General features: G+C 50.2%; 1 protein-coding gene across 1 annotated transcript in view; it reads right to left on the minus strand.

Moving 5' to 3' along the window:
* Positions 1–13,651, minus strand: part of ARHGEF39 (Rho guanine nucleotide exchange factor 39) — a 478,541-nt gene that overhangs the window by 18,244 nt on the left and 446,646 nt on the right. The window contains exon 9 of the mRNA XM_063957481.1: positions 10,239–10,312. Within this exon, the coding sequence (XP_063813551.1) occupies positions 10,276–10,312 (37 nt within the window). The 3' untranslated portion in view covers positions 10,239–10,275. The remainder of the gene's footprint in view (positions 1–10,238; positions 10,313–13,651) is intronic.

Genomic DNA, 13,651 nt, shown 5'->3' on the forward strand with positions numbered 1-13,651 from the left:
GTGTGATGATCGTACCGTCACATAACTACATCCCCACAGTAACCCTTACCTCAGTGTGATGATCATACCGTCACATAACTACATCCCCACAGTAACCCTTACCTCAGTGTGATGATCATACCGTCACATAACTACATCCCCACAGTAACCCTTACCTCAGTGTGATGATCATACCGTCACATAACTACCTCCCCACAGTAACCCTTACCTCAGTGTGATTATCGTACCGTCACATAACTACATCCCCACAGTAACCCTCACCTCAGTGTGATGATCATACCGTCACATAACTACCTCCCCACAGTAACCCTTACCTCAGTGTGATGATCATACCGTCACATAACTACATCCCCACAGTCACCCTTACCTCAGTGTGATGATCATACCGTCACATAACTACATCCCCACAGTAACCCTTACCTCAGTGTGATTATCATACCGTCACATAACTACATCCCCACAGTAACCCTTACCTCAGTGTGATTATCATACCGTCACATAACTACATCCCCACAGTAACCCTTACCTCAGTGTGATGATCGTACCGTCACATAACTACATCCCCACAGTAACCCTTACCTCAGTGTGATGATCATACCGTCACATAACTACATCCCCACAGTAACCCTTACCTCAGTGTGATGATCATACCGTCACATAACTACCTCCCCACAGTAACCCTTACCTCAGTGTGATTATCGTACCGTCACATAACTACATCCCCACAGTAACCCTTACCTCAGTGTGATGATCATACCGTCACATAACTACATCCCCACAGTAACCCTTACCTCAGTGTGATTATCATACCGTCACATAACTACATCCCCACAGTAACCCTTACCTCAGTGTGATGATCGTACCGTCACATAACTACATCCCCACAGTAACCCTTACCTCAGTGTGATGATCATACCGTCACATAACTACATCCCCACAGTAACCCTTACCTCAGTGTGATGATCATACCGTCACATAACTACCTCCCCACAGTAACCCTTACCTCAGTGTGATTATCGTACCGTCACATAACTACATCCCCACAGTAACCCTCACCTCAGTGTGATGATCATACCGTCACATAACTACCTCCCCACAGTAACCCTTACCTCAGTGTGATGATCATACAGTCACATAACTACATCCCCACAGTCACCCTTACCTCAGTGTGATTATCATACCGTCACATAACTACATCCCCACAGTAACCCTTACCTCAGTGTGATGATCATACCGTCACATAACTACATCCCCACAGTAACCCTTACCTCAGTGTGATTATCATACCGTCACATAACTACATCCCCACAGTAACCCTCACCTCAGTGTGATGATCATACCGTCACATAACTACATCCCCACAGTAACCCTTACCTCAGTGTGATGATCATACCGTCACATAACTACATCCCCACAGTAACCCTTACCTCAGTGTGATGATCGTACCGTCACATAACTACATCCCCACAGTAACCCTTACCTCAGTGTGATGATCATACCGTCACATAACTACATCCCCACAGTAACCCTTACCTCAGTGTGATGATCATACCGTCACATAACTACATCCCCACAGTAACCCTTACCTCAGTGTGATTATCATACCGTCACATAACTACATCCCCACAGTAACCCTCACCTCAGTGTGATGATCATACCGTCACATAACTACATCCCCACAGTAACCCTTACCTCAGTGTGATGATCATACCGTCACATAACTACATCCCCACAGTAACCCTTACCTCAGTGTGATGATCGTACCGTCACATAACTACATCCCCACAGTAACCCTTACCTCAGTGTGATGATCATACCGTCACATAACTACATCCCCACAGTAACCCTTACCTCAGTGTGATGATCATACCGTCACATAACTACATCCCCACAGTAACCCTTACCTCAGTGTGATGATCGTACCGTCACATAACTACCTCCCCACAGTAACCCTTACCTCAGTGTGATGATCGTACCGTCACATAACTACCTCCCCACAGTAACCCTTACCTCAGTGTGATGATCGTACCGTCACATAACTACCTCCCCACAGTAACCCTTACCTCAGTGTGATGATCGTACCGTCACATAACTACATCCCCACAGTAACCCTTACCTCAGTGTGATGATCGTACCGTCACATAACTACATCCCCACAGTAACCCTTACCTCAGTGTGATGATCATACCGTCACATAACTACATCCCCACAGTAACCCTTACCTCAGTGTGATGATCATACCGTCACATAACTACATCCCCACAGTAACCCTTACCTCAGTGTGATTATCATACCGTCACATAACTACATCCCCACAGTAACCCTCACCTCAGTGTGATGATCATACCGTCACATAACTACATCCCCACAGTAACCCTTACCTCAGTGTGATTATCATACCGTCACATAACTACATCCCCACAGTAACCCTCACCTCAGTGTGATGATCATACCGTCACATAACTACATCCCCACAGTAACCCTTACCTCAGTGTGATGATCATACCGTCACATAACTACATCCCCACAGTAACCATTACCTCAGTGTGATGATCGTACCGTCACATAACTACATCCCCACAGTAACCCTCACCTCAGTGTGATGATCATACCGTCACATAACTACATCCCCACAGTAACCCTTACCTCAGTGTGATGATCATACCGTCACATAACTACATCCCCACAGTAACCCTTACCTCAGTGTGATGATCGTACCGTCACATAACTACATCCCCACAGTAACCCTTACCTCAGTGTGATGATCATACCGTCACATAACTACATCCCCACAGTAACCCTTACCTCAGTGTGATGATCGTACCGTCACATAACTACCTCCCCACAGTAACCCTTACCTCAGTGTGATGATCGTACCGTCACATAACTACCTCCCCACAGTAACCCTTACCTCAGTGTGATGATCGTACCGTCACATAACTACATCCCCACAGTAACCCTTACCTCAGTGTGATGATCATACCGTCACATAACTACACCCCCACAGTAACCCTTACCTCAGTGTGATGATCATACCGTCACATAACTACATCCCCACAGTAACCCTTACCTCAGTGTGATGATCATACCGTCACATAACTACCTCCCCACAGTAACCCTTACCTCAGTGTGATGATCATACCGTCACATAACTACACCCCCACAGTAACCCTTACCTCAGTGTGATGATCATACCGTCACATAACTACATCCCCACAGTAACCATTACCTCAGTGTGATGATCATACCGTCACATAACTACATCCCCACAGTAACCCTTACCTCAGTGTCAACCAATCAGCTTCAACCTATTTTTTAGAATGTACTTGATAAAATGGTAGGTAAAAGCCGATTGGTTGCAACTTCCCCACTCTTTACAAGCTTTGCTACATCTCCCTGCAGAGTCAGGGCATCATTCATTGACCCAGTGTACCTTGGCTGGCATAAACAGTGTGGCTGCTGCAGCCATGACACATAGAGTGAGTTTCTCTGATGGACCTACATCTGGTGTGAAAAGTTTCTACCTCTATGGTTTCTATTCTTTCTGGAGAGTCTTGATGACTCTTTGAGGTTTAGCTATTCTGGTTAGGGTTTGCCTTCTTACAGGAAGTGATCCATGTGCAGTCTCATCTCGGTCTGGCACAGACAGCCTTACAGCAACCATCGTATGAACAGCTGTCCTAAGTAGACCGTGAAGACTACCTTTCTGTGGACTACCTTCGTAGTAAGGAGAGGTGCAGATTATGGGTGCCGTCCTGTATGTTTCCTTTTCTCATGAAAGAGCTCAAAGCTGTATCCAGATTCCACGCTTTACATAATGTTAAGGCTTTAAGTTACTTTGTCCATAGGAACTGTGAAATGTGCAATACGAATGTCTTTAATCCCTCCATGAAGAACAGGAGAGGTTGGCCGAAGCAATAACAGGCCACCGGTAGGTGAAAACTCAGTCATTACGCTCTTGTTATTTGCTGGTCTTCATGTTACGGTTCTAATTCCTATTTTAGCTTTTTTCTGTTATCGCTGATCTTTCTCCAGGTTCTGTTCCTATAGATCGTACGCTTGCGAGCAGGGCCTTCCTACCTCTATGTCTGTCTGTTTTTGCCAAGTTTTGTTCTATTACTGTTGTTCTAATTGTAAAGCACAACGGAATATGCTGCTATATAAGAAACTGCTAATAAATAAATAAATAATTTGAGTTGTTAGAAAAATGACTGATGTTCTGAACATGCTACGAGTGTGTGGGTGTGTGGATTGGTGGGGGGGGGGGGGGGGAAGAGGTGAAGTATAGGTAGGGGGAGGGTGGACTATAGAGTGGTTTCACTTCTATGCCCCAGTGTTCCCCAATAGACAGAGAGAGGGAATTAATGCAAATATGAAAATAGGGGATAGAGACAGACCCTAATAAGTGCGTTGTATAGATTGTAGCAGAAGCAGATTTGCACCTTTGTATACAAGGACAATGCTGACGGCTGAAAACAAGGAGCAAGCGCGCCGCTCTGTGAGGCTCATTCAGGTGCGGCTGAGATTATATGCTAACCCGAGCAGAGACGCCTACTGCTACTGCATCATTTCTGTCCGATGGCGGAAAATTGCTGATGCATCGGTACCATCGTCAGAAATCGGGTCTTGTCGGAAAGTCTGAGTGACCCGATGACGCGCAGGCTGAGCTGCTCTCCAGTAGCAAGATCACAACTGCTAATTTATGCGAGCCCACAAAATGGCGTCTGAATAGCCATAACATACCTGCGTTTATCCAACCACTCCCCATTTCCACCGCAAATGCGGTCTTCCTGTCACTATGCGACACATTCCTCTGTGTGATTCACTCTCTGCGGGTGCGCACTGCGACTGAAGTGCGTACAAAAGCCGCTTTGCGACCGCACCTGAATGAGCCTCTATGTCCGATTGTGCTGGTCTACTGTAGCTCAGGAAGTATATACCGCTCTGTGCCGCTCATGTCTGGTCAGGGAGTATATACCGCTCTGTGCCGCTCATGTCTGGTCAGGGAGTATATACCGCTCTGTGCCACTCATGTCTGGTCAGGGAGTATATACCGCTCTGTGCCGCTCATGTCTGGTCAGGGAGTATATACCGCTCTGTGCCGCTCATGTCTTGTCAGGGAGTATATACCGCTCTGTGCCGCTCATGTCTGGTCAGGGTGTATATACCGCTCTGTGCCGCTCATGTCTGGTCAGGGAGTATATACCGCTCTGTGCCACTCATGTCTGGTCAGGGAGTATATACCGCTCTGTGCCGCTCATGTCTTGTCAGGGAGTATATACCGCTCTGTGCCGCTCATGTCTGGTCAGGGAGTATATACCGCTCTGTGCCACTCATGTCTGGTCAGGGAGTATATACCGCTCTGTGCCGCTCATGTCTTGTCAGGGAGTATATACCGCTCTGTGCCGCTCATGTCTTGTCAGGGAGTATATACCACTCATGTCTGTGTGGTCAGGGAGTATATACCGCTCTGTGCCGCTCATGTCTGGTCAGGGAGTATATACCGCTCTGTGCCGCTCATGTCTGGTCAGGGAGTATATACCGCTCTGTGCCGCTCATGTCTGTGTGGTCAGGGAGTATATACCGCTCTGTGCCGCTCATGTCTGGTCAGGGAGTATATACCGCTCTGTGCCGCTCATGTCTGTGTGGTCAGGGAGTATATACCGCTCTGTGCCGCTCATGTCTGGTCAGGGAGTATATACCGCTCTGTGCCGCTCATGTCTGGTCAGGGAGTATATACCGCTCTGTGCCGCTCATGTCTGGTCAGGGAGTATATACCGCTCTGTGCCGCTCATGTCTGGTCAGGGAGTATATACCGCTCTGTGCCGCTCATGTCTGTGTGGTCAGGGAGTATATACCGCTCATGTCTGGTCAGGGAGTATATACCGCTCTTTGCCGCTCATGTCTGGTCAGGGAGTATATACCGCTCTGTGCCGCTCATGTCTGGTCAGGGAGTATATACCGCTCTGTGCCGCTCATGTCTGGTCAGGGAGTATATACCGCTCTGTGCCGCTCATGTCTGTGTGGTCAGGGAGTATATACCGCTCTGTGCCGCTCATGTCTGGACAGGGAGTATATATCGCTCATGTCTGGTCAGGGAGTATATACCGCTCTGTGCCGCTCATGTCTGTGTGGTCAGGGAGTATATACCGCTCTGTGCCGCTCATGTCTGGACAGGGGGTATATACCGCTCTGTGCCGCTCATGTCTGGTCACGGAGTATATACCGCTCTGTGCCGCTCATGTCTGGTCAGGGAGTATATACCGCTCTGTGCCGCTCATGTCTGTGTGGTCAGGGAGTATATACCGCTCTGTGACGCTCATGTCTGTGTGGTCAGGGAGTATATACCGCTCTGTGCCGCTCATGTCTGGTCAGGGAGTATATACCGCTCTGTGCCGCTCAGGTCTGTGTGGTCAGGGAGTATATACCGCTCTGTGCCGCTCATGTCTGGTCAGGGAGTATATACCGCTCTGTGCCGCTCATGTCTGTGTGGTCAGGGAGTATATACCGCTCTGTGCCGCTCATGTCTGTGTGGTCAGGGAGTATATACCGCTCTGTGCCGCTCATGTCTGTGTGGTCAGGGAGTATATACCGCTCTGTGCCGCTCATGTCTGTGTGGTCAGGGAGTATATACCGCTCTGTGCCGCTCATGTCTGTGTGGTCAGGGAGTATATACCGCTCTGTGCCACTCATGTCTGTGTGGTCAGGGAGTATATACCGCTCTGTGCCACTCATGTCTGTGTGGTCAGGGAGTATATACCGCTCTGTGCCGCTCATGTGTGTGTGGTCAGGGAGTATATACCGCTCTGTGCCGCTCATGTCTGTGTGGTCAGGGAGTATATACCGCTCTGTGCCGCTCATGTCTGTGTGGTCAGGGAGTATATACCGCTCTGTGCCGCTCATGTGTGTGTGGTCAGGGAGTATATACCGCTCTGTGCCGCTCATGTCTGTGTGGTCAGGGAGTATATACCGCTCTGTGCCGCTCATGTCTGTGTGGTCAGGGAGTATATACCGCTCTGTGCCGCTCATGTCTGTCTGGTCAGGGAGTATATACCGCTCTGTGCCGCTCATGTCTGTGTGGTCAGGGAGTATATACCGCTCTGTGCCGCTCATGTCTGTGTGGTCAGGGAGTATATACCGCTCTGTGCCGCTCATGTCTGTGTGGTCAGGGAGTATATACCGCTCTGTGCCGCTCATGTCTGTCTGGTCAGGGAGTATATACCGCTCATGTCTGTCTGGTCAGGGAGTATATACCGCTCATGTCTGGTCAGGGAGTATATACCGCTCTGTGCCGCTCATGTCTGGTCAGAAAGTATATACCGCTCTGTGCCGCTCATGTCTGTGTGGTCAGGGAGTATATATCGCTCATGTCTGGTCAGGGAGTATATACCGCTCTGTGCCGCTCATGTCTGTGTGGTCAGGGAGTATATACCGCTCTGTGCCGCTCATGTCTGGACAGGGAGTATATATCGCTCATGTCTGGTCAGGGAGTATATACCGCTCTGTGCCGCTCATGTCTGTGTGGTCAGGGAGTATATACCGCTCTGTGCCGCTCATGTCTGGACAGGGGGTATATACCGCTCTGTGCCGCTCATGTCTGGTCAGGGAGTATATACCGCTCTGTGCCGCTCATGTCTGGTCAGGGAGTATATACCGCTCTGTGCCGCTCATGTCTGTGTGGTCAGGGAGTATATACCGCTCTGTGACGCTCATGTCTGTGTGGTCAGGGAGTATATACCGCTCTGTGCCGCTCATGTCTGTGTGGTCAGGGAGTATATACCGCTCTGTGCCGCTCATGTCTGTGTGGTCAGGGAGTATATACCGCTCTGTGCCGCTCATGTCTGTCTGGTCAGGGAGTATATACCGCTCTGTGCCGCTCATGTCAGGGAGTATATACCGCTCATGTCTGTGTGGTCAGGGAGTATATACCGCTCATGTCTGGTCAGGGAGTATATACCGCTCTGTGCCGCTCTTGTCTGTGTGGTCAGGGAGTATATACCGCTCTGTGCCGCTCATGTCTGTGTGGTCAGGGAGTATATACCGCTCTGTGCCGCTCATGTCTGTGTGGTCAGGGAGTATATACCGCTCTGTGCCGCTCATGTCTGGTCAGGGAGTATATACCGCTCTGTGCCGCTCATGTCTGTCTGGTCAGGGAGTATATACCGCTCTGTGACGCTCATGTCTGTCTGGTCAGGGAGTATATACCGCTCATGTCTGGTCAGGGAGTATATACCGCTCATGTCTGTGTGGTCAGGGAGTATATACCGCTCATGTCTGTGTGGTCAGGGAGTATATACCGCTCTGCGCGGCTCATGTCTGGTCAGGGAGTATATACCGCTCTGTGCCGCTCATGTCTGGTCAGGGAGTATATACCGCTCATGTCTGTGTGGTCAGGGAGTATATACCGCTCTGTGCCGCTCATGTCTGTGTGGTCAGGGAGTATATACCGCTCTGTGCCGCTCATGTCTGGTCAGGGAGTATATACAGCTCTGTGCCGCTCATGTCTGTCTGGTCAGGGAGTATATACCGCTCATGTCTGGTCAGGGAGTATATACCGCTCTGTGCCGCTCATGTCTGGTCAGGAAGTATATACCGCTCTGTGCCGCTCATGTCTGTATGGTCAGGGAGTATATACAGCTCTGTGCCGGTCATGTCTGTGTGGTCAGGGAGTATATACCGCTCTGTACCGCTCATGTCTGTTCAGGGAGTATATACCGCTCTGTGCCGCTCATGTCTGTGTGGTCAGGGAGTATATACCGCTCATGTCTGGTCAGGGAGTATATACCGCTCTGTGCCGCTCATGTCTGGTTAGGGAGTATATACCACTCTGTGCCGCTCATGTCTGGTCAGGGAGTATATACCACTCTGTGCCGCTCATGTCTGGTCAGGGAGTATATACCACTCTGTGCCGCTCATGTCTGTGTGGTCAGGGAGTATATACCGCTCATGTCTGGTCAGGGAGTATATACCGCTCTGTGCCGCTCATGTCTGTGCGGTCAGGGAGTATATACCGCTCTGTGCCGCTCATGTCTGGTCAGGGAGTATATACCGCTTTGTGCCGCTCATGTCTGGTCAGGGAGTATATACCGCTCTGTGCCGCTCATGTCTGGTCAGGGAGTATATACAGCTCTGTGTCGCTCATGTCTGTCTGGTCAGGGAGTATATACCGCTCTGTGCCGCTCATGTCAGGGAGTATATACCGCTCATGTCTGTGTGGTCAGGGAGTATATACCGCTCTGTGCCGCTCATGTCTGGTCAGGGAGTATATACCGCTCATGTCTGTGTGGTCAGGGAGTATATACCGCTCTGTGCCGCTCATGTCTGGTCAGGGAGTATATACCGCTCTGTGCCGCTCATGTCTGTGTGGTCAGGGAGTATATACCGCTCTGTGCCGCTCATGTCTGTGTGGTCAGGGAGTATATACCGCTCTGTGCCGCTCATGTCTGTGTGGTCAGGGAGTATATACCGCTCTGTGCCGCTCATGTCTGTGTGGTCAGGGAGTATATACCGCTCTGTGCCGCTCATGTCTGTGTGGTCAGGGAGTATATACCGCTCTGTGCCGCTCATGTCTGTGTGGTCAGGGAGTATATACCGCTCTGTGCCGCTCATGTCTGTGTGGTCAGGGAGTATATACCGCTCTGTGCCGCTCATGTCTGTGTGGTCAGGGAGTATATACAGCTCTGTGCCGCTCATGTCTGTCTGGTCAGGGAGTATATACCGCTCATGTCTGGTCAGGGAGTACATACCGCTCTGTGCCACTCATGTCTGGTCAGGGAGTATATACCGCTCTGTGCCGCTCATGTCTGTGTGGTCAGGGAGTATATACAGCTCTGTGCCGGTCATGTCTGTGTGGTCAGGGAGTATATACCGCTCTGTACCGCTTATGTCTGTTCAGGGAGTATATACCGCTCATGTCTGTGTGGTCAGGGAGTATATACCGCTCATGTCTGGTCAGGGAGTATATACCGCTCTGTGCCGCTCATGTCTGGTCAGGGAGTATATACCGCTCTGTGCCGCTCATGTCTGGTCAGGGAGTATATACCGCTCTGTGCCGCTCATGTCTGGTCAGGGAGTATATACCGCTCTGTGCCGCTCATGTCTGTGTGGTCAGGGAGTATATACCGCTCATGTCTATGTGGTCAGGGAGTATATACCGCTCTGTGCCGCTCATGTCTATGTGGTCAGGGAGGATATACCGCTCTGTGCCGCGCACGTCTGTCTGATCAGTGAGTACTTACCACTCTGCTGTTTTCAGTCTCTTGGCTGAAGTGTCTCCTAGTATTGTGGAGTCATATGGGATTGGAGCGTCCACCTAGAGAAATAAGCGCACACAGTATGTGTAACCAGTTTCCTGATAGAAGACAATATCCTGACCACATTAATGAGATACCTACTGATTTGTATCCAAGGCCTCTACATATAAACCATTCATTTTCTTCTACAGGGTAAGTATCCCATATCCAAATATTACGAAATACGGATTTTTTTGAGTGAGATAGTGAAACCTTTGTTTTCGGATGGCTCAATATACACAAAGTTATTAAAAATATTGTATTAAATGACCTTCAGGCTGTGTATGAGGTGTACATGATGTGTATAAGGTGTATATGATGTGTATAAGGTGTATATGATGTGTATGAGGTGTATATGATGTGTATGAAGTGTATATGAAGTGTATATGATGTGTATGAGGTGTATATGATGTGTATGATGTGTATATGATGTGTATGAGGTGTATATGATGTGTATAAGGTGTATATGATGTGTATGAGGTGTATAAGGTGTATATGATGTGTATGAGGTGTATATGATGTGTATAAGGTGTATATGATGTGTATGAGGTGTATATGATGTGTATATGATGTGTACGAGGTGTATATGATGTGTATGAGGTGTATATGATGTGTATGAGGTGTATATGATGTGTATAACGTGTATATGATGTGTATAACGTGTATATGATGTGTATAAGGTGTATATGATGTGTATAAGGTGTATATGATGTGTATAAGGTGTATATGAGACATAAATGCATTCTGTGCTTAGACTTGGGTCCCATCACCATGATATCTCATTATGGTATGCAGTTATTCCAAAATACGGAAAAATCCCATATCCAAAATACTTCTGGTCCCAAGCATTTTGGATAAGGGATAATCAACCTGTAATAATATTTATCACTTTATTTATATAGCACTCACTCTTTCTCCAAGGTGCTTAACATATAGAGGGCGGGATGTACTAAAGGGAAAATGCGATGAAACCCCCGTTTTGGGGGTTTTATTGCATTTTCGCATCTACTAACCCCCATCCGCCGCGTTTTCACCCATGAGGGTATCACCATCTTTGGATGGTGATACCCACCACGGGCCCCACGTCCTGCCGCACTCCTCCACTACGGGCCCCTCACCCTGCCGCACTCCTCTACTACGGGCCCCTCGCCATGCCGCACTCGTCCACTACGGGCCCCTCGCCCTGCCGCACTCGTCCACTACGGGCCCCTCGCCCTGCCGCACTCGTCCACTACGGGCCCCTCGCCCTGCCGCACTCGTCCACTACGGGCCCCTCGCCCTGCCGCACTCGTCCACTACGGGCCCCTCGCCCTGCCGCACTCGTCCACTACGGGCCCCTCGCCCTGCCGCACTCGTCCACTACGGGCCCCTCGCCCTGCCGCACTCGTCCACTACGGGCCCCTCGCCCTGCCGCGCTCCTCCATTTGCACAGCATGTCAGGACAGATTGCAGATATTGACTCTTTGACACTTATGAAAAGCTGTAATTCTACTTCATGGTACCGTAGTACTATACCTACCAATATCTCTATCACTGACAACACCATCATCTCCCCCATTCCCGAACTTCGCTGCCTGGGCGTCACTCTTGACTCCTCCCCCTCCTTCACTCCCCACATCAAAGCTCTGGCGCAATCCTGTCTGTTCCAGCTACGCAGCATTGCTCACATCAGGCCATTTCTCTCCCAGAGTGCAACTAAACTTATCATCCACTCTCTGGTCATCTCACGACTCGACTACTGCAATGTTCTCACTGGCCTCACTCGCTTCCACCTCGCTCCCCTCCAATCTGTCCTGAACTCCGCAGCTAGGCTTATCTTCCTCTCCCGCCGCACCACATCTGCCACTCCCCTTCCCCAATATCTGCTCTGGCTCCCATTCCCCTACAGAATGCTCTTCAAACTCCTCACCCTCACATACAAGGCCATCTCTAATTCCACTGCTCCCTACATCTCCAACCTCCTCTCCCTTCATACTCCCTCCCGCCCACTAAGGTCGGCTGATGACCGTCGCCTCTCCACCGTCCTGGTCACTGCTTCCCATGCTGGAGTTCAAGACTATGCCGCGCTGCACCCCTTCAGTGGAACGCGCTCCCCTGCTCCATTAGACTCTCCCCAATCTTGCGAAGCTTCAAACAGGCACTGAAAACCCACCTATTCATCAAAGCGTACCCTCCAATGCATAACCTAGTCCTGAGGCTGAGGCCGCTCCTCCTTCCCTCTGCCCTGAGGCCGCTCCTCCGTCCCCCTGCCCTGAGGCCGCTCCTCCGTCCCCCTGCCCTGAGGCCCTCCTGCATCCCCCTGCCGAGGCCCTCCTGCATCCCCCTGCCCTGAGGCCCTCCTGCATCCCCCTGCCCTGAGGCCGCGCCTCCTTCCCCCTGCCCTGAGGCCACTCCCCCTTCCCTGAGGCCGCTCCTCCGTCCCCCTGCCCTGAGGCCGCTCCTCCTTCCCCCTGCCCTGAGGCCGCTCCTCCGTCCTCCTGCCCCGAGGCCGCTCCTCCATCCCCCTGCCCTGAGGCTGCTCCTCCATCCCCCTGCCCTGAGGCCGCTCCCCATTCCCTGAGGCCATTCCTCCATCCCCCTGCCCTGAGGCCGCTCCTCCATCTCCCTGCCTCATGCCTTGACCATCTCTGCTTTGCTTACATCCTGCCATCAGGCTACCTCCCGCTTGCCTGCACCTCATGTTATTTGTCTGTCGACCCTTCCCACTAGATTGTTAGCTCTTCAGAGCAGGGCCCTCTTTCCTCTTGTGGCGCCTTATAAATAAAATGTAATAATAATAATAATAACAACAGGATTTTGGAAACCTATCGGTAAATCCTTTTCTCATAGTCCGTAGAGGATACTGGGGTCCACATTAGTACCATGGGGTTAAAGACTGGTCCACAAGGACCCATGGGCACTTTAAGAGTTTAATAGTGTGGGCTGGCTCCTCCCTCTATGCCCCTCCTACCAGACTCAGTCTAGAAACTGTGCCAGAGGAGACTGACAAACTTCGAGAGAAGGAAATACACAGACCCTGGTGAGATTCGAACCAACACACACACACACACACACACACACACACACACACACACACACACACACACACACACACACACACCAAAAGGAAAGCCAAGATAACCAAACAGGTACAGCAACAGTGGAACCAAGTACTTAACCAAGTAACAAAGCAAGATAAAGAAGCGCTGGGCGGGCGCCCAGTATCCTCTACGGACTATGAGAAAAGGATTTACCGATAGGTAATTAAAATCTTATTTTCTCTTACGTCTTAGAGGATGCTGGGGTCCACATTAGTACCATGGGGATGTACCAAAGCTCCCAGAACAGGAGGGAGAGCGCGCAGGCTCCTGCAGAACTGA

This window comes from Pseudophryne corroboree, chromosome 1 (genome assembly GCF_028390025.1).
Source record: "Pseudophryne corroboree isolate aPseCor3 chromosome 1, aPseCor3.hap2, whole genome shotgun sequence".
Classification (NCBI taxonomy): Eukaryota; Metazoa; Chordata; class Amphibia; order Anura; family Myobatrachidae; genus Pseudophryne; species Pseudophryne corroboree.